A 26,028-nucleotide genomic window follows, 5' to 3' on the forward strand; every position below is an offset into this window, starting at 1 on the left:
CCTTCGCGGCCAACTTCACTGGCCTCAGACGGAACAGCTGGGACCGCGTCGCCCAAGGGGAACTCACAGGCTGGTACTAACTAGACCAACTCGACTTCCGGACGGCGTCGGAAACGGCGGGCCAAGGAGAGGAAGTCCCGCCCTCATGGTGGAGACGTAGCTCGACGCCGAGGGGCGTGGCGGCGCAACCGCATTTCTCTGATGGGGAATGGGTCGAGTGTGGGGTCTTCGAGGGAGAAATCTCTCTCGGCATTTCCCTGACCTTCCTTGAGACTCGAATTAGAAGAGAAAGGGAGATCCAGTAGTAAACGTCTTTATTCTTTCATGAACTCGCACACCCGGGCCACCCCCCGCGGACTCTCCGCTGCAGTTCCACCCGGTGAGGGTAGAGGCAGTGTAGGGCCCGCCCAAGGCCGGCTCTTCCAAGCACCACAAATCCTCTCCTCGCGCAGGTCCCTTTCCCCTTCTTTCTGGCCTTCGTGGTGACACTTTCAGAGTCACCAAAGAAGGCTGTCTGATAGCCTCACTTAAAAGTTTTCAAGGTTTGCAGGAGGCAAAGGGCAAGCCCAGAGACTAAGGTAGAGACCAAAGACAAGTGGTCATTACCCCTATCCGATGGGAGGGGAGAGGGCTTTTTGTAAAAATGCCCCTGAGGTAGAGAACTGGCAGGCAGGCTCAGAGCAAAGCACCCTGAACCAGCCACGAAGACTGCTGTTCCCAGACTCCTTTCTGCTTCAGCGGTAGATAAGGCCGAGGCGGAGGGTTCTCATCACGTAGCTATGAGTGATTCTGACCCAACAAAGCCCCCAACCCCGTCAATCAGGCAATGAGGGGCTGTCTGAAGCACAACTGTCTCAAGCACTGGAACCCCTCACAAAGGCCATGTCTCTCCGAAACTTCATGCTAGTGGGTGGCTGGCGGCGGAGCAGTGACTCTGTCTGGTCCTGGGGCAGAGGCTCATCATAGATGGTGGAGATGAGTCCCAAGCCATTTCCACGGGGCCTCTTCAGTTGCCCAAATGGCTGTAGCTTCTCTCCGTGGTACCTGGATAAAAACAGGCTCTCAATGAGAAGGCTGCTCTCAAACTCCAGCAAAGGGGTTGGGAAAGGATGGGAAAATAGCTACTACATATCTGGTTTGTCCAAAGACAGAGGCTTTAAATCTGGTTCTTTGCTCTCCAGCTCTCTTATCTATCCAGTGACAGTCAGTGCCAGCAAGAAGGGGCCTCAGATAAAATTTTCTTTCTGTCACTACAGACTTCCTAGCAACCATCAAGTCCAAACTCCTCCAACAAAAGGTATGAATGATCTTGTTAAGCCTTAAAGCCTTTTTCTTTCTTTTAATTTGTTTTAGCAGGGTTTCTCCATGTTGGTCAGGCTGGTCTCGAACTCCCGACCTCTGCTGATCTGCCTGCCTCGGCCTCCCAAAGTGCTGGGATTACAAGCGTGAGCCACCGCGCCCAGCCAGGTCTAAGGTTTTTTTTTTTTGATGCTTTGTATTTTATTTCCCCTCTGTCCTCCCATCCCACCCCCTTGGTGATGGTTGTACCCATTTGAGCATTTCTGAGCACATGACCATAAGTAAATATTGAGAGAGGAGCGGAATTCTTGTCTAAAGAGTAACAGAAGGGGATTAGCTGCAAGGAGAGCGTAACTGTTATGTAGGAACAGAAGCTTGCGTGGTGGCTCACTACTGTAATCTCAGCACTTTGGGAGGCAGAGTTGGGCAGATCACCTGAGCTTGGGAGTTCGAAACCAGCCTGACCAACATGGTGAAACCTTGTCTCTACTAAAAAGAAAAAAATTAGCCAGGCATGGTGGCTGTGCCTATAATCCCAGCTACTCAGGAGGCTGAGGCAGAAGAATTGCTTGAACCCAGGAGGCGGAGGTTGGAGTGAGCCGAGACTGCACCACTGCACTCCAGTCTAGACAACAGAGCGAGACTCTGTCTCAAAAAAAAAAAGTGTCAGATCTACTTTTAAATTTTATTTATTTATTTATTTTTTGAAATAATAGTACCTAGCACCCATGCCAAAACCAGTGGGAAGAGGGAAACCAGGGCATAGCTGAAAGGCTTGGGCCCCCAGGGAAGTCCCTCGGCCACACTTACCCCAATCCACGCTTGCATCTGGGGTGCTGGCCATCACCATCCAGGGCCTCAGGTACCCCTGAGCACCTGCTGCCCAGGCCCTGGCCCTCGGCCCAGCCCTGCTGCTCCATCACCTTCCGCCCAATGCCCTGCCGAGTGAAGGGACAAGACTCAAGAAATGGGGCTCCTGCTGAGAGCAGGGGGAATACGGATGGGAGAAGGAATGAAAGTAGAGAAGGAAAATAGTGGGGTCCATGGGGTGGGCACAGTGCTCACTCACCTTGGTGTGGCGCTCAAAGGTGCCCATCTGGCGTTGGATCACAGAGCCATCTTCCTGCCCATCTCGGAGTCTCTGTTCCAGACGCATTTGGACAGAGTCTCGGGCATCCTTGTCTCCACCATCTGAGGAACCAGAGATGTTTATGGAAGTGTCCCTCTCAGAAGGAGGGGGAAGAATCAGTTTTCTAGGACCCCCTGATAAGATTGACTTATTCATTTTAATGGTGTGTTATCTCTCTCATTTAACTGGGAGCTCCCCAAAAGTAGGAACCATGGCTCTCCCCAGTTATACAGATGAGAAGATTGTGGTGCAGAAAAGTAACAGAGCCAACGAATGACAGAGAGGATTAGAACCCAGGTCTTCTTCCCTCCCCCACTTGGCTATTTCCCCTACCCAGGTCATTTTCTCTTCTAAAATCTCAACCCTTACTAGAGCCTGAGCTCCTGACCATGCCACCCTACTGGGACATGACCATCAGACCCAGAGCTCCTGAGGGCTATCTGTCCCTCCTCCTCCTCCAAGAAAGGAAGAAGGCTCTGTCCAAAACTAGCACTTAATGTACATAACCAAAGATGTTTTAAGAGGGGCCCTCTCAGTGGGAATGGTCCCTTGTTTCAGCCTTTGCTAGCTCTGGCAAAGTGTCACTGCAAGGCCAGGACAACCCATTTCACCTCCCAGTGTTGCCACTCCTTGCCCAGTACCTCTGTCATAGTACACACTCATGTCCACATCCCAGTCATCGGCTGTCTGTTCATCAAAATCTGCAGGGATATAAAAGCATCCAACAGAGTGCATTAAGGACTCTCAGTTCTATTCAGAGTTAAACCTAGACTTAGACACAAACTTGGGGCATTTGTTTGTTTTAGAGAAGGTCTCCCTCTGTCACCCAGGCTGGAGTAAAGTGGTGTGATCATAGCTCACTGCAGCCTTGAACTCCTGGGCTCAAGTGATCTTCCTGCCTCAGTCTCTTGAGTAGTTGGGACTGTAAGCATAAGCCACTGCACCCAGCTTGTTTGTATTTTAAAATCCTTCCTCTGGGAGGGTTATTCAGAATTGGAGGGGGGCACATTTTCTCTCCATCTCACTGATTCCCCCTCTTCAAAAGGATAATTGGTCTCTCATATACAATAAAGGTCAGACTGTTCCCTAGCCTTTTGTTTGGGCTCACCACTAGGGAATCTACCTTATGGAACAGAGAACCCCAAGAGAAGGCAGCAGGGGTCACCCCTGCCTTTGCCCAGGTACCAGCATTACCTCCTCCTTCCTCCTGCCAGAACTGGGCATCGGTATAGAACACCAGGCCAGAGCCACCCTTCTCCCACTTTAGCTCAATCTCCTCCTCAAAGAGCTGCTCAGTGGTCCGCTCCTGCCCGGTCACGTCCTCATGCAGTGCTTCATGGCGTTCCCATTCCTCACCCCGGTCATCATCCTAAAAGGCAGGGAGAGGTGATCTGCCTGAGCTTCTTGACCTCATGCCCAGAGGGAGGGAAGCTGAGGGCACAGGAGGCAAGTGTGGCTGGCCTTAGCTCCAGTCCTTCAAATTTCTCCAACAGCAGCACCTATTTGGCTGTTCACCAGCACGTCTCCATCTTCTGATAATTCTCAACATAGTTTGCTCCAGTCTTCACAAGCCCAACTCACCTCTGTGCTTTTGGCCATGTCTTTCCCCTGCCTGAAATACCCACCTTCCTCTCCCACACCGTTTTCTTCTCCACTTGGTTAAATCCTCCTTGTCCCTCGAGTCCTATAGCCTACATGAAGGCCCCGGCGCGTAGGCCCACAGCTCTCTCACCTGTCTCTGAACTCTCAGTACTAATCAATACACACTGTTTAGGCCTTTTTATGTGACATCACAAAGAATGGACAAGAACGCTTACTGTCTCCGGTGTGTCAGGCCCTTCCCATAGCTGAGCTCCGTTAATCAATCACACAACCCTGTGAGATAAGTACCATTATTCTCATTCTACAGATGACGAAACCTGGGTTCAGAGGAGTAAAAAGTTATTTGTCCAAAAGAGGACACTGAGGGAACAGCAGAGCTAGCAATGCAAACCTGGGTGGCCACATTGTGCAGTGTCTTCAGATGCTGGTTCTTTCTCTTCGGGGAGATTTTAGGCTCTTTGAGAGCAGGAAATGCGTCTTAGAATGCCTTTGGAATCCTACACTAGCCCTTGACTTGACTGGACTTGTGGAATGATAGAATGACTCCTGGCTTGAAACCCTGCAGGCCCTCTGGCGCTGAAGAAAAGTCAGAATGTGAAGTCAGGAGTTCGAGACCAGCCTGGCCAACATGGTGAAACCCTGCCTCTACTAAAAATACAAAAATTAAATTAGCTGGGCATGGTGGCGCGTGCCTGTAATCCCAGCTACTCAGGAGGTTGAGGCAGGAGAATTGCCTGAACCCAGGAGGCGGAGGTTGCAGTGAGCCGAGATCGCGCCATTGCACTCCAGCCTGGGTAACAAGAGCGAAACTCCGTCTCAAAAAAAAGAAAAAATACAAAAATTAGCCAGGTGTGGTGGTATATGCCTGTAATCCCAGCTACTAGGGAGGCTGAGGCAGGAAAATTGCTTAAACTTGGGAGGCGGAGGTTGCAGTGAGCCGAGATCGCACCATTGCACTCCAGCCTGGGCGATAGAGCAAAACTCCATCTCAAAAAGAAAAGAAAAGAAAAGAAAAAATGAATAAAAAGGAATCTTCCTTATATCCCTTCCAAGGGAATGAAAAATAAGACCCATCTACAAATCTTCTGGTAAAAGCTCTGGACCATCTCCATAAAGAAATATAGATACACACATGCAAATGCAGTTTTACATTCCTTGTGAGAGAGTTCTCAGACTCCTTGGAACCCTCCTGAGGACCTCAGGTTAAGAACTCTTGTAATAGACAATTGAAGAGTGGTATTATTAATGCCTTTGGCCTCTTTCAGTTGCCAGCAAGGACAGGGTAGCACACTGTACTCACATCATCTGAGTGAGACTCTTCTTCCTCTTCCTTCCTCGCTTCTTCCTCAGGTTCTTCACAGGGGCTAGCTGGTATATCTGCCAGGCAGGTTCCCTGGGGTATTTCCTCGCCCTCTGCTGTATACACAAACTCTTCATGCTCCACAGTCTCTGAGTCCTCATACTCAAAAGGCACATTGCCGTAGCGCCGGGAGGAACCTGTCTTGGGGAACTGGAGCTGCAGCTGGGTGATGATCCGAGGGGGTAGACGGCAGGCCCGGATTAACTCCAGAAAGACCCGCAGGGGAGTCCCCACATTCCCATTGGGCATCAGCACTGGTGGGTTCAGCTCTGGCAGTTGCTTCAGGTCAGCCAGGGTGAAGGCTTCATTCTCAGCCTTCCGACTCTGCATTTCCTTCCGGGTCTTGAAGGGAAAGGAGCCCAAACCTTGGGAAAGAGGGAGAAGAATGGATCTTGAAACCCAGAAGCCTCCAGCAACACTTGAGCCAGAAATCGGCCAATGTTTAAAGCTGTTAGCCTTTCCCTACTAAGCAGACTTAGACAAAATAAAAATAAATAAATCCAGGCTGGCACAGTGGCTCACATTTGTAATCCCAGCACTTTGGGAAGCCGAGGCACAAAGATTGCTTGAGCTGAGGAGTTCGAGACCAGCCTAGGGAACATGGAGAGACCCTTATCTCTCCAAAAAATAAAAAATTGGCACCCTGTGATCCCAGCTCTTTGGGAGCTGAGGCAGGAGGATTGGTTGAGCCTGGGAGGTGAGGCTGGAGTGAGTTGAGATTGCACCACTGCACTCTATCTTGGGCAACAGAGTTTTCTGTCTCAAACATAAATAAATAATAAAATAAATCCATTAGCCTAGTGCTGTTCCTCCCTTTCAAATTTCGCCAGGTCTCTTCTTCTCTTACCAAGCAGATCTACAGAACTACCTAGTAGCTTCATGTCAATTCTCATCACCTTGGCTGGGCATACAAGTTTCTTCCAGCTCTGGCTCCTGATGACCCTTTTTTTTTTTTGAGATAGATTCTCACTCTGTCACCTAGACTGGAGTGTGCAGTGGTGCAATCTCAGCTCACTGCAACTTCCGCCTCCCAGGTTCAAGTGATTCTCGTGCTTCAGCCTCCCAAGTAGCTGGGATTACAGGCATGTGTCACCATGCCCAGCTCAGTTTTGTATTTCTAGTAGAGACAGGGTTATGCTATGTTGTCCAGGCTGGTCTTGGCCTCAAGCAATCCAACCGTGACTAATTACCTTTTGATTCTCAACTGTCACCAACTCCCACCTCCTGTATGTCTTCATACAATGTGATCCAGGCACTCCAAATAATGTTTTCTCTTTTTCCTTCTAATTTTTTTCTATTCTTACTTTTTTATTTTTCGAGACAGGGTCTTGTTCTGTCACCCTGGTTGGAGTACAGGGCGTGATCTTGACTCACTGCCACCTCCACCTCCACCTCCTGGGCTCAAGCGATTCCCCCCACCTCAATCTCCCAAGTAGCTGGGACTACAGGCACACGCCACCACAACTGGCTAATTTTTTGTATTTTTGGTAGAGATGGGGTTTCACCATGTTGTCCAGGCTGGTCTTGAACTTCTGAGCTCAAGAGATCCGCCTACCTGGGCCTCCCAAAGTGCTAAGATTACAGGCAGGAGCCAACGCACTCAGCCCACACTGAACAATTTAGTATGCCCTGAAAGTTTAATGGGCTTTCAAAGCTGTGTCTTTGAAAATGCCATTTACCTTGAAACCCAGAAACGCCATTCTCTTCTATTAACTATTTATTTTTCAAGACCCAGATGGAAAGCCACATTTCATGATCTATCTAGGAAGTTAGTTTTGTAATAACCTAACCTGGGTTAGCCTAACTGACTCCATCTTAGCTGCAAACCTGACAAGCTCTCTGGAGCCTCTCCCTCCCAGGGCATTACTGGGTCGTGCCGCTGCACTCATTAAAAGTGGTTCACACTGTTCACAGTACCTGTAACCATTGTAACCGCATCCTGCTTGGCAAGTCTATCTGCCATTGTGAATATCTTCCTTGGTGATTGATTGTATGGGAAGTTCGCCCTGCTACCCCACTTAGTGATTGTATGGAAATACCCTTAGCAACCAACAATCCTGGGAACCTCCTGCCCCCTGGTTACCAGCCTCCTCCTACTAACTTGCTTGTTCTGCTTCTGTAAAATTCTGCTTCAGCTAGGCTGCCCCCTCCTCTACCTAAATCAAGGTATAAAGGGAAATCAAGCCAAGAGATTTTGAGCGTTAGCTGACTCTTGGTTGCCGGCTGAATAAAGGGCTCATAATTTGAACTCGGAGTGTGGCGTTTCCTTCTAACTCTCTCGGTTATTACAGTTTCTCCCTTCTTTGTCATCTCACAGCACTTGGTGATAAACAGTATAGGCTCTGGAACAGAATGCCTAGGTTTGTTGTAGCTCTGACACTAGTTCTGTAACCTCAGGAAAGTCATATAACTTCTGGATCCCTCAGTTTCTTCACCTATAAAATGGAAGTAACAATAGCTCCTATCTTATAGGAATGTTGTGAGGGGTCAATAAGAAAACAAAAGGCTTAGAACAGTGCCTACTAAATACACAGACAGTGCTGTAGGGGAATGCTAACAATTAGAATGACATCTGTGTGGCAATTACCTTTTTCCAAATCTCTTCCTTTGTGGATTCTGAGCACACACTAAGTCCAACTGTTCTCTGCAAATCCAGCTAGTCACACTAAGTGTAGCAATATAAGCATTTGTTGAATGTGTGAACTGGGAGGGCTCTGTACTGTCGTGTTTCCCCATCAAAGTCATTTCCCACGAAAGTGGGAGCTGTCCAGAGAAAAGAGATTGTCTCTTCATTCGCATCTTACTGAAAGGACTGGGTAGGAAGCACAAAGAGAGAGCAGGAGAGAAAGACAGTAAGAAGGTTAGAGACTGGATTTCCTTTTTTCCTTCTGTGTTAGTGCGAAATCAACCCCTTGCATAAGGGACCTAACAAAAGGAAGGCTCTTCCGAATAAGCCTCTCTGGTTTTTTTTTCTCCCTGCATTGAATTAACTCCCTGCAAGTTGAGCCGGAAGCTCTGTCTAAAATATGACCTAAACTCCTGGAGTCGTAACCAGAGGCCTGACTTATCCTCACCACTCCTCTGAAAAGTGGCCTCTGTTCCAGGCCTGTAGGCTCAGTCTATTAACTTTCTCACTCTTACCTGATGCCTCTGTAGGTAGCCGAAGTCTGCGGATGAGACAGCGACCCGGCAGCCAAGTCCCGTGAGAATCCAGCCACCGGCGGCCCGAGTACATGCGAAGAAACCTCTGAGCTTGAGCTAATCCCCGTACTGAGATGACGCAGCAGCAGGTGCGGGTCTGGACTGGAGTAGAGTCTCGAGTGGAGATACGCCGGGCATCAGTGGCCGAAGTCTGGGAGAGAAGCTGGCCCTCAGCGGCTGGGCAGGTAGGAGTTAGGGCAGAGTCAGGAGCGGCCTGCTGAGGGGCCCGCTCAGGTCGATGCCGGTAGTGGAAACAGAGGAAGCCACCGCCGCGCTCTTCTCGGAACTGGCTAAAGTAGCTCCGTAAATGGGCCGAGCGCAACACGGAGGGGATACCGCTCACTACCAGGTAAACTGTCGTCTCCTCCTCCGCTTCGCCGGGCAGCGCCATCTTGGATTGTCACATGATCTGCTGGAAGCAAGTCTCGCGAGAACAATGCGAGCAACGCTCCAGCGTCTGCGTTGCGAGATTGTGAAAATTGTAACTAGTCCTTTGGGTAATAGATCCTGGAGCTGGAAGATCCGAAGTCGTACGTGTTCCTTTCCCACAGAGGGAAGCCGGGGATGATGGAAAAACTCACCTGGAAAATGGGGTTATAGAGTTCTTTCATAAAGCGCTCATGAAGACCAAATAAGAAGCCTGCGGGAGTGGTCGTTTTTGTGATACTTAGTTGTGGATCTTGCACACCTAATCTCAGCCTTCCTCAGTTCTGAACATTTTAGTTGTTCTTCCATTTATGTTTCCAAAACGTGTTGATGAAATCCCACAAATCGGTAAGGAAAAGATAACCCAGTAGAAAAATGGGCCACAGATACTTCACAAGAGAGGAAACACGCAGGTCTAATTTACAATGAAAGTGCTATAGTTGCTAAAGGTTTACGTTAAAGAAAAGATGCGCAACTCAGTAATAAAGGAAATGCAGCGAGACCCACTTTACATCCACCACGTTGCAAACTTTAAAACCCTCGAGTTAGCCGGGCACAGTGGTACGCCTGTAATCCCAGAAATTTGGGAGGCTGAGGTGGGCGGATCACCTGAGGTCGGGAGTTCGAGACCAGCCTGACCAATATGGAGAAACCCTGTCTCTACTAAAAATACAAAAAACAACAACAACAACAAAAAAAAAAAACAGCTGGGCGTGGTGGTGCACACTTGTAATCCCAGCTACTCGGGAGGCCGAGGCAGGAGAATCGCTTGAACCCGGGAGGCAGAGGTTGCGGTGAGCCGAGATCGTGCCATTGCACTCTAGTCTGGGCAAAAAGAGCGAAACTCCATCTCAAATAAATAAATAAATAAATAGCCGGGCGTGGTGGCTCACGCCTGTAATCCAAGCACTTTGGAGGCCAAGGCAGGCAGATCACCTGAGGTTGGGAGTTCAAGACCAGCCTGATCAACATGGTGAAACCCCGTCTTAAAATAAATAAATAAGTAAAAATAATAAATAAATAAATAAATAAAATCTCTCCTTACCAAGTCTGGATTTGCTTTTTATTTCACAGTATATATGAATATTCATAGCTACAGTCTTTGGAAGAGCAAAAAACTGGCATTTTGTACTAATAATCTCAGGCAAAGCTAGTCAGAAAACACAGAATTGCTTCATTTATGCAAAGTTCCAAAAATGCGAACTAAAAAATATTCCTAGGACTACGTAAATAAATATGCTTTAAAATCAGAAGGAAAAGCAAATAAATGATTAACATAAAATTCAGGGTAGTTGTTACCTTTGGAAGAAAATGATAGCTTTAGAAAGGGACTTTAAAGTTGATGGTAATAATGACCTATGAAACAATAATACAGTTCATTCTACTGTTACTCTTTATACGTTACACACAGATAGGACAATTATGTCTAGGTTTAAACCCACACACCATCTGGATTTTATTTATTTTTTATTTTGTTACATACTTGTTATTGGCCAGGCTGATCTCGAACTCCTGGCCTCAAGTGATCCACCTGCCTCCTTATTACAGACACATTTTTTAGAGATACTGTGTCACTGTGTCACCCAGGCTGAAGTCCAATGTCACAATCATTGCTAACTGCAGCCTTGAACTCCTGGCGTCAAGCCATCCCCCTACCTCAGCCTCCCCAGTAGCTGGGATAACAGACTTGGAACACTGCGCCTGGCTCACCCCTGACTTACAAGTACAGTATTTAAAAGCATGAGCCCTGAAGACAGACCATCTAAGCTCAAATCCTGACTTTGCTACTTATTAACTGTATAACCTCCAGCACTTTACTTAACCTCTCTGTACCTCTGTTCTTCAGGAGAATGAGAGATAACCTCCAACCCACCTTAGCTCTCTTTTTTTTTTTTTTTTTTTTGAGACGAAGTCTCGCTCTGTCACCCAGGCTGGAGTACAGTGGCACGATCTCGGCTCACTGCAACCTCTACCTCTTGAATTCAAGTGATTCTTCTGCCTCAGCCTCTCAAGTAGTTGGGACTACAGTTGCGTGCCACCACACCTGGCTAATTTTTGTATTTTTAGTAGAGACAGGGTTTCACCTTATTGGCCAGGCTGGTGTCAAACTCCTGACCTCATGATCTGCCCACCTCAACCTCCCAAAGTTCTAGGATTACAGGTGTGAGCCACCATGCCTGGCCCCCCTTAGCTCTTATGTGGATTGTTCCGCTGGATATAGAAACTAAGTTGACACATGGCAAATTAACAAAAGAAAAGCATTCATTTTTTTTTTTTTTTGAGACGGAGTCTTGCTGTCACCAGGCTGTAGCACAGTGGCACAATCTCGGCTCACTGCAACCTCTACCTCCTGGGTTCAAGCGATTCTTCTGCCTTAGCCTCCTGGGTAACTGGGACTACAGGCGCCCACCACCACGCCCAGCTAATTTTTAGTAGAGACGGGGTTTCACCATGTTGGCCAGGATGGTCTTGATCTCTTGACCTTGTGATCCGCTCGCCTCAGCCTCCCAAAGTGCTGGGATTACAGGCGCAAGCCACTGCGCCCGGCCACATTATTTTTATATAATTTTTTTTTTTTGAGACAGAGTCTTGCTCTGTCACCCAGACAGAGCTCAGCTTAACTGCAAACTCTGCCTCCTGGATTCAAGTGATTCTCCTGCCTTAGCCTCCCGAGTAGCTGGGATTATGGGTGTGTGCCACCATGCCCAGCTGATTTTTGTATTTTTAGTAGAGACAGGGTTTCACCATGTTGGCCAGGTTGGACTTAAACTCCTGACCTTGGGTGATCTGCCCACCTCGGCTTCCCAAAATGCTGGGATTACAGGCATGAGCCACTGTGCCTGGCCTATTATTCTATAATATTTTAACATTATATAATATTTTATTAGTGCCGGGCGCGGTGGCTCATGCCTATAATCCCAGCACTTTGGGAGGCCGAGGCGGGTGGATCACGAGGTCAAGAGATCGAGACCATCCTAGTCAACGTGGTGAAACCCCGTCTCTACTAAAAATACAAAAAATTAGCTGGGCATGGTGGTGCGTGCCTGTAATCCCAGCTACTCAGGAGGCTGAGGCAGGAGAATTGCCTGAACCCAGGAGGCGGAGGTTGCAGTGAGCCAAGATCGTGCCATTGCACTCCAGCCTGGGTAACAAGAGCGAAACTCCGTCTCAAAATATATATATATATATATATATATATATATATTTTATTAGTTTTATATGTACATGGGGATCTTCACAAGAGAGTGAAGTCTGAAAAAGTGGTCAAAACAAGATGCTTTTTTTCTTTTGAGATGGAGTCTTGCTCTGTCACCGAGGTTGGAGTTCAATGGCATGACCTTGGCTTGCTGCAACCTCCGCCTCCCGGGTTTAAGTGATTCTACTGCCTCAGCTTCCTGAGTAGCTGGGATTATGGGCACCTGCCAACAAGCCTGGCTTATCTTTGCATTTTTAGTAGAGACGGGGTTTCACCATGCTGGCCAGGCTCATCTTGAACTCCCGCCTTGGCCTCCCAAAGTGCTGAGATTACAGGCATAAGCCACCATGCCCAGCCATGAGATGCTTTTATGCTTTTTAAACACTAATAAATTGAGAAGTGACAGGATAAGGGACATCTGGTAGGGGCAGTAAGTTTCTAGGTGAGTGATGAGGAGATATTTGAGGTGGAAGTGTAAAACTAGTGGAAAATAAGAAAGTATGTTTATTCAGGTCCATTGCAGTCCCCAGTTCCCAGTCTCTGGTAATGAGGGCTACTTTTTTGCCCTGGTACAGGGAGGGCATCCCTCACAGAGGAATCCTGATGGTTTGCTGCATGCAGGAAGAGGCAGATCAGCTCGCCCTTTCTGAAACTACAATTTTTCCAGTGTTTTCAACTCACAATGATCAAGATACCAGATTGGCACATTGGCATGTCCTTCACTCCTTGAGTTTCTTTGTCTATAAATGGATGGAGGCTGGGCACAGTGGCTCATGCCTGTAATCCCAGCACTTTGGGAGGCTGAAGCAGGCAGATCACTTGAGGTTGGGACTTTGAGACCAGCCTGGCCAACATAGTGAAACCCTGTCTCTACTAAAAAATGCAAACAAAAACAAAAACAAAAACAAAAACGTGGGTGTGGTGGCACATACCTGTAATCCCAGCTACTCAGAGGCTGAGGCATGAGAACCACTTGAATCCAGGAGGTGGAGAAGCTGAGACAACGCCACTGCACTCCACTCTGGGGAACAGAGTGAGACTCTATCTCAAAAAGAAAGATAAAGTGGATGGAGATAATGATGGTACTTCCAGCGCAGAGTTGTGAGGAATGAAATATATATTTAGAGCATAAACCATGAAATATGTTTAGAGTACAGCTCTCAATAAATGTTATGTGGTTATAGTTTACTAGCTACCCAAAGTGAGCAGCCACAGCCTGGGGTTTCCTCTGGCCATACCCTGCCAGGAAAAAGAAGGCTCCCTTTTTTCTTTTTTTAACCTCTGAACTTTTTATTGGTCTCCTGCTCCCCAAAGGGTCCCCTGCTTCTGCTGGCTTAATGTCTCAGAACTTTGGTGTCGTTGGTCTCACACACTGCTTTGCCATCCACTATCTGGCAGGTGCTGGTCTTTTGCATGGTTTGCATGGAGTTGCTGCTGTCCAGGGATCACCAAGATTGAAGTTCTCACCATCTTCCAGCAGGTGGCAGTAGGTGGTGACCTCCGCTTCCAGCTTGACCTTGATGTTCAGCAGGGCCTCATACTCCTGGGTCTGGTGCTGTCCTTCTGCCCGGGTCTGTGCCAGCTCTGACTCCAGGTGCAGCAAGATCCTGTTGAGCTGCTCCATCTTCAGGGCATAGCGGGTCTTGACCTCACTCAGGCTGTTCTCCAAGCTGGCCTTCAGATTTCTCATGGAGTACAGGTCAGTCTCCAAGGACTGGACTGTACGTCTCAACTCCGTGAGCATCATCTCAGCAGCTCCAACCTCAGCAGACTGCATGGTGACCACTGTGGTGCTCTCCTCAATCTGCTGAGATCAGTGCTTGTCTAGATCCTCTCGGTTCTTCTGAGCCAGCTCGTCATATTGGGCCCAGAGTCTGCTATGATCTTGGTGAGGTCCTGAGATTGGGGGCATCTACCTCCACGGTCAACGCAGAGCTGCAGTCTGGGCTTGTAGGCCTTTTACTTCCTTTTCGTGGTTCTTCTTCATGAAGAGCAGCTCCTCCTTGAGAGCCTCGATCTCTGTCTCCATCTGCAGCCATGTGACATTGCTGTCATCAGTGACCTTGTGGAGCCCATGGATGTTGCTTTCCACAGGCTGGCACATAACCAGCTCTGTCTCATACTTGACTCTAAAGTCATCAGCAGCAAGATGGGCATTATTGATCTACAGAACGATGCAAGCATTTGTGAAGATCTGAGACTTCAGGTCCTCGACGGTCTTGAAGTAATGGCTCCAGTCTCTGACCTGGGGTCCCTTCTTCTCCAGGTGCTCCCAGATTTTGCTCTCCAGCTTCTGGTTCTTGGTATCCAGGCTCCTCACTGTGTCCAGGTAGGAGGCCAGGCAGTTGTTCAGGCTTTGCATGGTCTCTTTCTTGTTGCAGATGCCTCCCCTTCCTGCCAGACCCCCGGCCATCCTCCTGGTCAGGCCCATGGACTGAAGCTGGTGGAGCAGGACACAGAGATATGGGAACCAGAGCCACTGGCACCTGCATAGACGCTGGCTGCGCTGCTGATCAGCTTGGTGCTGTAGCTGGGTGCCTGGATGGAGCCCAGGGACCGGTAGTTGGTGGAGAAGGTGGAGCAAGTGGTGAAGCTCATGCTGGCCGAGGAAGAATGCGAGAGGACAGGATTCAGGCTTTGCCGACTGGAGGTCTTCTTCTTCTTTTTTTTTTTTTTTGAGACGGAGTTTCGCTCTTGTTACCCAGGCTGGAGTGCAATGGCGCGATCTCGGCTCACTGCAACCTCCGTCTCCTGGGTTCAGGCAATTCTTCTGCCTCAGTCTCCTGAATAGCTGGGATTACAGGCACGCACCAACATGCTCAGCTAATTTTTTGTATTTTTAGTAGAGACGGGGTTTCACCATGTTGACCGGGATGGTCTCGATCTCTTGACCTTGTGATCCACCCGCCTCCTCGGCCTCCCAAAGTGCTGGGATTATAGGTGTGAGCCACCACGCCCGGCCTGGAGGTCTTCTTTTTTTAACTCTGACTCCCCTGAGACCTTAGCATTGTCACCTCCATCAGTTTCCTAGGGATTTCCTTTCTCTGCTCTCTTGTTCTGTGAGGTGCTTCCTGTTATCTCTCCAGGCCCATTTCCTGCTACCCTGGGCCCCACACATCACTTGCAGTTAGCTAAGCACCCCTTGCTCTCTGACATCTCTGTGCCTTTGCATATATCTGTTTGTAATGCCCATCCTTTGGTTTGCCTAGCAAAACCCTATTCATTCTCTTTAGCTCAAACCAGTCACCACTTGGGTGAAGCATTTTTCCCACCTTCAGGCAGATTTAATCTCTCCTGTTGCCTATTGTATATCCCCCATCACAGTTCAGATCACTCTGTGTTACAATTACTTATGTTATCTTCCTCTGCCACAGAGGAGATGTTTCATGACAGTAGGAAATGTATCTTATTTATTCTGTGCCCCCTGCCTCAACATCTAGCATAGGGGTTGGTATAAGTGGAGGTTGAGAGTTGTTGAGTGACAGAATGAATAGATGGATAGTGGGTGTTGGCTTTTTGCTGGCATCACAGGTTCTAGGATATTTGAACGCCCCAAGGACAGGGTGGGGTTATTGCAGGGCACAGCATGCGTCAGCTGTCTGACTACTTAATAGGCAGTCAACGATTTGGCTAATGAAGACAGAGATAATAATGGCAATAAAATGGTACTTTAGGCTGACCCAGAGCGACAGCCACTCTCCTGCTTTCCAGTGAGTCATCCTGGCTGGGCCTGAGGTCAGGGATCATGGCTGAGAGGTAGATGGTCAGTAGACAGTGGCTGAGCTGACTCCAGACTGCCTGATCTTGGCCATGACTCACTCCAGCTTATGCTGCTGGCAAGAACCCTCCAGAATCACACAGGTTTGAGTTCAAGTCTCAGCACAGGCCAGGCGCGGTGGTTCATGCTTGTAATCCCAGCACTTTGGGAGGCTGAGGAAGGTGGATCACCTGAGGTCAGGAGTTCAAGACCAGCCTGGCCAACATGGTGAAACCCCATCTCCACTAAAAATACAAAAATTAGTCAAGTGTGGTGGTGGGCTCCTGTAATCCCAGCTACTTGGGAGGCTGAGGCAGGAGAATCTCTTGAACCCAGGAGGCAGAGATTGTAGTGAACCGAGATTGTACCATTGTGCTCCAGGCTGGGCAACAAGAGTGAAACTCTGTCTAGAAAAAAAAAAAAAAAAAATCTCAGCACAGACGGTGATCAGCCCAGACCTTAAGTTACATAGTTACATACTCTGTCTGAGCCTGTTTCCTCCTCTTCCCTCACTGGCAATGACACAGATCCCAACCCAGGATGCTGATCATGGAGACATACTTCCCCACTTTTGGAAAGCTTGTAGTCTCGTAGAGAGAGCACAATTGCCCTTACCACATTGTACCATAATTATCTCTTTAGTTTTTTTTTCTTCTTGAGAAGGAATCTCGAACTGTTCCCTGGGCTGGAGTGAAATGGCATGATTTCGGCTCACTGCAATCTCTTCCTCCCAGGTTCAAGCAATTTTCCTGCCTCAGCCTCCCAAGTAGCTGGGATTACAGGTGCATGCCACCACGCCTGGCTAATTGTATTTTTAGTAGAGACAAGGTTTCCCCATGTTGGCCAGGCTGGTCTCGAACTCCTGACCTCGTGATCTGCCTGCCTCGGCTTCCCAAAGTGCTGGGATTACAGGTGTGAGCCACTATGCCTGGCCTCTTTAGTTTTGCCATATTGGTTTTTATGTTCCTTGCCCAAGGCAACGAAGTAGGGCACAGGGGAATGACTCAAGAAATGCAGACAAGAAACAGAAGTGTAGCTCCCCAACCATGTGGACTGGTAGGGAAGAAATCTGAAAAGGATCAAGGTAGATATTTTTCTTGTTTGTTTATTTTGTTTTGAGACAGTGTCTTGCTCTGTTGCCCAGGCTGGATGGAGTACAGTGACACTACCATGCTCACTGCAGCCTCCAACCCCCGGTTCAAGTGATCCTCCCACGGCAGTCTCTTGAATGGCTGGGACTACAGGCATGAGCCACCATACCTAGCTAATTTTATTTTATTTTATTTATTAATTATTTATTTGAGACAGAGTCTCACTCTGTCACCCAGGCTGGAGTGCAGTGGTGCAATCTCAGCTCACTGCAACCTCTGCCGCCCAAGTTCAAGTGATTTTCCTGCCTCAGCCCCCAAGTAGCTGGGATTACAGGTGCCTGCCACTGAGCCTGGCTAATTTTTGTAAGTTTAGTAGAGACAGGGTTTCACCATCTTAGCCAGGCTGGTCTTGAACTCCTGACCTCGTGATCTGCCTGCATTGGCCTCCCAAGATGCTGGGATTACAGGTGTGAGCCACCACGCCCAGCCTTATTTATTATTATTATTTTTGAGATGGAGTCTTGCTCTGTGGCCCAGGCTGGAATGTAGTGACAGGATCTTAGCTCACTGCAACCTCTCCCTCCCGGGTTCAAGCGATTCTCCTGGCTCAGACTCACAAGTAGTTGGGATTACAGGCGAGTACCGCCACACCCAGCTAATTTTTGTATTTTTAGTGGGGGTTTCACCATTGTTGGCCAGGTTGGTCTCAAACTCCTGACCTCAAGTGATCCACCCACCTTGGCCTCCCAAAGTGGTGGGATTACAGGAATGAGCCACCGCGCCCAGGCCCTAGCTAGTTTTATCATTTTTTGTAGAAACAGGAGTCTCACTACATTGCTCAGGCTGATCTTGAACTCCTGGGCTCAAGCAATCCTACCACCTCAGCCTCCTAAAGTACTGGAATTACAGGCATGAACACCAGTGGTGCCTGTCAAGGTAGAGTTAATAAGGGAAGCTATTTGGATGATGGAAAAAATTAAATAAGTTGAGGAAAAAAGGCTGGTGTGAGGTATGGAGAGGAATGCTTCCTAATGGTTGTTCAGGACTGGAGAAGGGGAAGGGTAAGAGGTGGGAAGACCCAACCTGAGGATTCAGAGAGGTGTGGCAGTTGACTAATAGAGTCAGAAACTGGAAGGGCATAAAAGATGTAGAATGGGCCAAGCCTGGTGGCTCACGCCTGTAATCCCGGCGCTTTGGGAGACTGAGGCAGGAGGATCACCTGAGGTTGGGAGTTCGAGACCAGGCTGACCAACATGGAGAAACCGTCTCTACTAAAAATACAAAATTAGCAGGGTGTGGTGGCGTATGCCTGTGATCCCAGCTACTCAGGAGGCCGAGGCAGGAGAATTGCTTGAATTCGGGAGGTGGAGGTTGCAGTGAGCCACTGCACTCCAGCCTGGGCAACAAGAGTGAAACTCTGTCTCAAAAAAAAAAAAATTTCTTAACACATCTTACAAAAAAAAGAAAAAAAGCCAGACACAGTGGCTGACACCTGTAATCCCAGCACTTTGGAAGGCTGAGGTGGGCGAATCACAAGGTCAGGAGTTTGAGACTAGCCTGACCAACATGGTGAAACCCCATCTCTACTAAAAATACAAAATTAACTGGGCATGGTGGCATGTGCCTGTAATCCCAGCTGCTTGGGAGGCTGAGGCAGGAGAATCACTTGAACCCGGGAGGCGGAGGTTGCAATGAACCAAGATCGCACCACTGCACTTCGGCCTGGGCGACAGAGAGAGACTTTGTCTCAGAAAAAAAAAAATATATATATCTATATATATATCCATATATATATATATATCTATATATATATCCATAGATAGATAGATAGATAGATAGATAGATAGATAGATAGAATGGCCCTAATGCCCTGAATCTTCTAGATTTGGGTCCTATGCAGGAAACAGGGCTTCTGCTCTTGAAAAAGTGGCTTCACAGCCGGGCGCGGTGGCTCACGCCTATAATCCCAGCACTTTGGGAGGCCAAGGCAGGTGGATCACGAGGTCAAAAGATCGAGACCATCCTGGTCAACAAGGTGAAACCCTGTCTCTACTAAAAATACAAAAATTAGCTGGGCATGGTGGCGCGTGCCTGTAGTCCCAGCTACTCGGGAGGCTGAGGCGGGAGAATTGCTTGAACCTAGAAGGCGGAGGTTGCAGTGAACCAAGATTGCGCCATTGCACTCCAGTCTGGGTAACAAGAGCGAAACTCCGTCTAAAAAAAAAAAAAAAGAAAAAGAAAAAGTGGCTTCATGCATCTATAAGGTTATAAGGGGTGGTGTGTGCCAGAGGGATGGGGAGGGCAGGTCAGAGAGAGGCCCGGGGGCCTGAGTTCTGAGTTTGGGGCATCTGGTGGGAGGTGGAGGGATGCAGGGCTTGTTCTGGGCCCTGAAGGATATCTTTATTGGGGATTGATTAAGTCCTGGCTGGGGAGAGTTGTCGAGCTGAGAGGAGGATGGACATTGAAGTCACCATGGGGAAAGGGGATGATTGGTTAGTTGGGTCTCAAATGCCAGGCAGAGCAGTGTGGCCTGGGCTCACAGGCTCCGAGTGGATCCTGAAGATGTGCAGACACAGGTCTGCCTACATGGCGGGGAACACTTTTCCCTTTACTGTGACACAGGGAAAATGAACACAGTCTGGCCTGAGGGTGTCTCCACACTGTGTGACCCACCCTCAGGTGCAGGGGTGTGTGCCTCTACTGTGTGAATGTGTCAGGGTCTGTAGTACATTGCTGAGTGACTGTATCTGGGCAGTGCTTTTCTGGGCTGTGAGTGGGTGGATGGAAAGTCTGTTTTATGGGTCTGTGTATGTGTGCCTGAGTTGTACATCTTAGTGTGTGTGGGGGCGGGGGTCCGAGTTGTGTGGTTTGTATTTGTGTGGGATCTCAGCTGTGTTTTTGTCGCTATCTGGTGTCTGACTTGTGAATGAGAGGCTGGGTAAGGGACAGGGTTCCCCTTGCTGCTGGCACTGGGTCACCATAATGGGTACAAGGCCAGTCAGCTGTAGTCCTAACCTGGGGGACTTAGAGAAAGGCCTGAATGATGACTCCTAGACTGTTATCCCCAAGTGAATGGCCTCTTCTTGAGCAATAATTAACTTGGCCCCTGTGAGAAGAATCCAAACTGTTGTGGTGAAGGGGGTGGGACTGGTCAGGGCAGGACTTACTGCCGGTGAAAGGAGGAGGCCGGAAAATCCTATAGGCATGTGTGTTGTTATCACTCCTTCCTGCCCACCCTTTAGGTCACTCACCCTGACCTGAGACTGGGTCAAAATATTTAACAAACACTGAGACACAGACATTGACCAATCAGAACAGATACAAGTCATACTCTGAATGGAGCAGTCAGGGAGGTCATGGCTATGCCAAGAGTTGCCTCTCTAGGCCAGGTGTGACAGCTCACGCCTGTAATCCCAGCACTTTGGGAGGCCAAGGCAGGCGGATCACAAGGTCAGGAGATCGAGACCATCCTGGCTAACACGGTGAAACCCCATCTCTACTAAAAATACAAAAAATTAGCCAGGCGTGATGGAGTGCACCTGTAGTCCCAGCTACTCCGGAGGCTGGGATAGGGAAATTGCTTGAACCAAGTGGGTGGAGGTTGCAGCCACTGCACTCTAGCCTGGGTGACAGAGCGAGACTCAGTCTTAAAAAAAAAAAAAAGAGTTGCCTCTCTAGTTGCTAGACAGTGGGAATGTCTGGGAGGAGGATCCCAGAGAGGCTGGGGCAGAGGGGAAGGGAAGGAGGAAACTTGGGAGGCCTCAGGGCAGTGGCTATGACCCAAGTGTCTTGGAAGTGTTTCAGACTTTAACAATTGATGTAGCCATGCCCTGGTGGTCCAGCTAAACCTTGGTCTGCCTTGGCCTTCTAGCAGTTGCTGGGCCAGCCCTGGTGCCCTTGTCCATTCATGTTGGGAGAATAATGGACCACCTTCTTTTGTCATCTGCAGGAATGCGGGAAGTGAATGATCTCAAACTGCAAAAATTGCAGTGACCTTGTCTGTTTCAGTTTGGGAATGGGCTGCTTCCTGATTGGCTGTGATTAGGCTTTCACTGTGGTGAGAGAGAGCCTGAAGTGGGTGGGAGCCAGGGGAGGGGTTAGTGAAGGGTTTGGGAACAGAAGAGTAACCTTCTTCTCCTGAGGATAAAGGCAAGGAGGTGATGGGATTGTGAACTGATACTGTTCCCTGGACTCAGATCCAGATGCCAAATAAATCTCATCCCCAGAAACGAAATTACCATACCACCCTGAAAGATTAGCACCAGCACCCCTGTGGATTTTTTCCCTTGGGCTACCTCTGATAGGGGCAGGGTGGGCCCTGGAGTGAGACAGTCCCTTCCGTATGCACAAACGACAGTATCAGGCTGCAAGTATTTCATACCTTTTATTACAAAAATCAATAACTTAATTCAGTTCTGTATAAAGTTGGTAGGACTTCTGGTCCAATGAGCAGCCTAAGCTTTCATTCCCATCCCAAGAAAGGACAGGAGTCTCGGCCCAGAAGCTGTGGGGACCACCAAGAGCCTGCCAGGCAGCTGGAGCACTGTGTCCAAACGAAGAAGTCCAATGTGGGGCGTGGCTGGCTGTCTATACAGCCTTGCCCCCTCCAGGAGCACTGGGTCACCTCTGGGGATGGCCAGGCTGAATCAGCACTACCAGCCTCTGCCCTCCTGATCTCTGCCTGGGCTGGAGCAGGTCACCTCAGCAAAAGCATGTCCCCAAGAAGGCCAGCGATGTCAACATCTCCAATGATAGGGCGAAAGAAGAGGTCCCCAAGCAGGCTGGTTGGAATGGATTTGAGGGTGGAGGTCATGAGGAGGACACGGGCCAGGCGGCCTTGGGCTGCTGGGCACCAGGGCTCCAGGACATCACACAGCGCCCAGTGAGCCTCCTGCTGCAGGTGCTCAATGTGGGAGGAGGCATGGAGGCCTGGCAAATCTGTGGGCAGAGAGGGAGAAGAGGACTGGTGAGTACCCTATTCCCAGCCACCAAAGGACGAGACTGACCCCAGATCTGAGCCATCAGAGACACCCCTCTGCCTCCTTTGCTCGGCCTTTGAGGTCTGCTGTGTGAATGTGTCAGGATCTGCAGTACATTGCTGAGTGACTGTATCTAGACAGTGCTTTTCTGGGCTGTGAGTGGGTGGATAGTCTTTTAATTTTTATCATTTTATTTTTTATTTTATATATATATTTTATAGAGAGAATCATTATCATTTCTTTCTCTAAGTATTCATTATCATTTCTTTTCTTTTCTTTTTTTTTTTTTTTTGAGACGGAGTTTTGCTCTTGTTACCCAGGCTGGAGTGCAATGGCGCGATCTCGGCTCACCGCAACCTCCGTCTCCTGGGTTCAGGCAATTCTCCTGCCTCAGCCTCCTGAGTAGCTGGGATTACAGGCACGCGCCACTATGCCCAGCTAATTTTTTTTTGTATTAGTAAAGACAGGATTTCACCATGTTGACCAGGATGGTCTCGATCTCTTGACCTCGTGATCCACCTGCCACGGCCTCCCAAAGTGCTGGGATTACAGGCTTGAGTCACCGCTCCCGGCCTCCTTATCATTTCTTTCTCTATTTATTTCTCTCAGACTTCTCTAAGATAGAGTCTGTTTTATGGGTCTGTGTACATGTGCCTGAGTTGTACATCTCAGTGTGTGTGGAGGCGGGGGTCCGAGTTGTGTGGTTTGTATTTGCGTGGGGTCTTAGCTGTGTTTTTGTCTCTATCTGATGTCTGACTTGTGAGTGAGAGACTGGGTAAGGGACAGAGTTCCCCTTGCTGCCGGCACTGGGCCACCATAATGGGTACAAGGCCAATCAGCTATAGTTCTAACCTGGGGGGTTTAGAGAAAGGCCTGAATGATGACTCCTAGACTATTATCCCCAAATGAATGGCCTCTTCTTGAGCAATAATTAACTTGGCCCCTGTGAGAAGAATCCAAACTGTGGTGGTGAAAGGGGTGGGGCTGGTCTGGTCAGGGCAGGACTTACTGCCTCCTGTGGAGGAGGTAATTTATTTATTTTCATTTTATTCATCCATTCATTTATGAAGAGGCAGTGTGGAGTAATGGTTAAGAATCAGGCTTCTGGCTGGGCGTGGTGGCTCACGCCTGTAATCCCAGCACTTTGGGAGACCGAGGCGGACAAATCACTTGAGGTGGGGAGTTTGAGACCAGCCTGATCAACATAGAGAAACCCTGTCTCTACTAAAAATACAAAATTAGGCCGGGTGCGGTGGCTCACGTCTGTAATCCCAGCACTTTGGGAGGCCGAGGCAGAAGAATTGCTTGAACCAGGAGAGGTTGCAGTGAGCTGAGATCCAGCCATTGCACTCCAGCCTGGGCAACAAGAGTGAAACTCCATCTCAGAAAAAAAAAAAAAAAGAATCAGGCTTCCTGGGTGTGAATCCCAGCACCATCGCTTATTAGCTGGGTGACCTTGGGCAAGTTATTTAATCTCTGGGCTTCAGTTTTTTTATCTGTAAAATGGGGATGATAATAATATTAATAGTACCTGTCTCCTAAGCTTTTTTTTTTTTTGAGACGGAGTTTCGCTCTTGTTACCCAGGCTGGAGTGCAATGGTGCGATCTCGGCTCACCGCAACCTCCGCCTCCTGGGTTCAGGCAATTCTCCTGCCTCAGCCTCCTGAGTAGCTGGGATTACAGGCACGCGCCACCATGCCCAGCTAATTTTTTGTATTTTTAGTAGAGACGGGGTTTCACCATGTTAACCAGGATGGTCTCATTCTCTTGAGCTCGTGATCTACCCGCCTCGGCCTCCCAAAGTGCTGTCCTAAGCTTTTATGAGGTTTGAATGAACTAAGATATGTAAAACCCTTAGAATAGGGCCTAACATATGGTAAGTGTGACATGAATATTTGCTACTATTATTACAATTAATTACTACAATTTATGCATGCCATGAGGGACTCCTGGGGGACTCTCATCTCAGATACTCTCCAGATAACAAAGAGCCCTGTCTCCATCTGCCGCTCTCCTGGCTGAATTCCTAAAGATTCTCTTCCTGTCTTTCCACGCCCCTCAGTTCTCTCTTCTATGTGATCTCTCTGAACCCACAGAGGAGTTTTAGCTCTAGAGCCTTGCCCTGCAGCCTTCCTTTGAAGATGTGACTGAGACACAGTTTGCTCACTCCACTTACCCCGCGCCTTCTCTAAAGGTTGGAGCAAGGGTTGATCACGGTGGCTCACGCCTGTAATCCCAGCACTTTGGGAGGCTAAGGCGGGCAGGTCACGAGGTCAGGAGTTCGAGACCAGCCTGGCCAACATAGTGAAACCCCGTCTCTACTAAAAATACAAAAATTAGCCGGGCATGTTGGTGCATACCTATAGTCCCAGCTCCTCGGGAGGCAGAGGCAGAAGAATCACTTGAACCTGGGAGGTGGAGGTTGTGGTGAGCTGAGATTGGGCCACTGCACTTCAGCCTGAGCAACAGAGTGAGACTCTGTCTCAAAAAATGGTTAGAGCAAGTTTCTCAGGCAGAGTGGCAAGGGCCAGTCTCTGGAGTGACTAGACCTGAGTCACCATCCTGGTCTGTCCCTACCTAGCTGTGTAACCTTCAGCTAGTCACTTAGCTTTTCTGTGCCTCTTCTGTGAGATGGCTATTTGATGAAAATGAGGACCCAGCCAGGTAGACTGGCTCACACCTGTAATCCTAACACTTTGGGAGGCTGAGGCGGGTAGATCACCTGAGGGGTCAGGAGTTCAAGACCAGCTTGAGCAAAGTGTTGAAATCCCATCTCTACTAAAAAATACAAAAATTAGCCAGGCATGGTGGTGGACTCCTGCAAATCCCAGCTACTCAGGAGGCTGAGGCAGGAAGAATTGCTTGAACCCAGGAGGCAGAGGTTGCAGTGAGCCAAGATCACGCCACTGCACTCCAGCCTGGGCAACAGAGTGAAACTCTGTCTCAGAAAAAGAAAGAAGGAAGGAAGGAAGGAAAGAAGGAAGGAAGGAAGGAAAGAAGGAAGGAAGGAAAGAAGGAAGAAAAAGAGGACCCAAAGAGATAACAAATATCAAATCCTTAGAAGTTACTTCCCTGGCTGGCGCCTGCTTCAGCCTTGGTCTCCCACCCCAGGAATGCCTGGGAGCTCACCAGGGTTGAAGAGGATGGTCCCTTTCAGGCAGGCATATTCCTTGGGGCTCAGCTCCAGGCTCCAGAAGGACTCCAGACAGCATTGAAGCCACTGCACCGCAGCCAGGGAGGGCTGGGGTCTGTCCGGCAGCTGGCCACTGCCTCCACTGCTGCTGGGCTTCTCCAGCAGAATCTTCTTAAGTATACTGGGCACTGGGGCCTCAGCCACCTCAAAGGTCACAGCATCTTGGGCCAACCCAAGCAGAAAGAGGGGGCCCCAGCCACCCTGCAGCAGCTGCTGCTTGTCCTGGGGAGGCAGCTGGCAGAAGGATGGCAGGTTCCTGAGGAAGGCCACTGTCTTGGCCAGAACATCCAAGGCCTCCCGGCAGGTGCGATAAGGCGCACATAGCTGGACAGGCCGGTGCTGCCTACACAGGCAGCTACTACGGGGCTGAGGGACAGCCCTGAGGCTGGAGCTCAGAAGTGCATAGAGAATAGCCGGGCGGCTTGCAGCTCCCTGGCATGGGCAGGCTCCAGGTTGGCTGGTGCTCATGGTTGGGGATCTGCTCTTACTTCCAGCTCTCTGATCCTCTGTTCTGTGCTGTGGGTGCTATTTATATTCCCAGTGAGTGGAAGGGGAGGAATGGCCTGACAACCTTGACTCCAGAAGTCATGTTCATTGAAAAAAAACACACAGACACTGCCCCTGGCAGGACTGGTGGGGAAGTGGTGGGGGAGGGGGGATTGGGAACCCCACGTGGCGCTGATATCATTTCAGTCAATGAAGTGGCTGGTGCAGGGCACAGGGCCACCTGCCGCTCACTCAGCTGCCGCTTATCGGATGACTCAAGTGGATAAACAAGGTCATTAACCCAGGCTG

General features: G+C 49.1%; 2 protein-coding genes and 1 pseudogene across 2 annotated transcripts; all 3 read right to left on the bottom strand.

The window, feature by feature from the left end:
• Positions 1-297: 297 nt before the first annotated feature.
• Positions 298-9,005, bottom strand: GPATCH3 (G-patch domain containing 3). Its single transcript, XM_012439696.3, has 7 exons — positions 8,532-9,005; positions 5,331-5,755; positions 3,623-3,797; positions 3,070-3,129; positions 2,369-2,490; positions 2,110-2,237; positions 298-1,044 (listed from the first exon to the last, which is right to left on the bottom strand). The coding sequence occupies exons 1-7, from the start codon at positions 8,980-8,982 to the stop codon at positions 855-857; spliced, it is 1,551 nt and encodes a 516-aa protein (XP_012295119.3). The 5' UTR covers positions 8,983-9,005; the 3' UTR covers positions 298-854.
• Positions 9,006-13,547: 4,542 nt separating this feature from the next.
• LOC105708336 (keratin, type I cytoskeletal 18-like) lies at positions 13,548-16,590 on the bottom strand (annotated as a pseudogene).
• Positions 16,591-21,443: 4,853 nt separating this feature from the next.
• Positions 21,444-25,726, bottom strand: NR0B2 (nuclear receptor subfamily 0 group B member 2). The gene is made up of 2 exons (XM_012440059.2): positions 25,170-25,726; positions 21,444-21,999 (listed from the first exon to the last, which is right to left on the bottom strand). The coding sequence occupies exons 1-2, from the start codon at positions 25,699-25,701 to the stop codon at positions 21,758-21,760; spliced, it is 774 nt and encodes a 257-aa protein (XP_012295482.2). The 5' UTR covers positions 25,702-25,726; the 3' UTR covers positions 21,444-21,757.
• Positions 25,727-26,028: the final 302 nt, after the last annotated feature.

The sequence above is a fragment of the Aotus nancymaae genome, unplaced genomic scaffold (genome assembly GCF_030222135.1).
Source record: "Aotus nancymaae isolate 86718 unplaced genomic scaffold, 86718_ANA_hifiasm-v0.15.2.pri h1tg000053l, whole genome shotgun sequence".
Lineage (NCBI taxonomy): Eukaryota > Metazoa > Chordata > Mammalia > Primates > Aotidae > Aotus > Aotus nancymaae.

Bases quoted from the DNA above. Each gene is read 5' to 3' on its own strand.
- GPATCH3 (XM_012439696.3), bottom strand. From the start codon at position 8,982: ATGGCGCTGCCCGGCGAAGCGGAGGAGGAGACGACAGTTTACCTGGTA. The intron at 3,798-5,330 runs GTGAGTACAGTG...CCTGCCTTTTAG, and splicing joins AAGAGTCTCACTCAGATGAT to GATGATGACCGGGGTGAGGA. The intron at 2,238-2,368 runs GTGAGTGAGCAC...TTCACTCGGCAG, and splicing joins CCTTTGAGCGCCACACCAAG to GGCATTGGGCGGAAGGTGAT.
- NR0B2 (XM_012440059.2), bottom strand. From the start codon at position 25,701: ATGAGCACCAGCCAACCTGGAGCCTGCCCATGCCAGGGAGCTGCAAGC. The intron at 22,000-25,169 runs GTGAGCTCCCAG...CTCTGCCCACAG, and splicing joins GACCATCCTCTTCAACCCTG to ATTTGCCAGGCCTCCATGCC.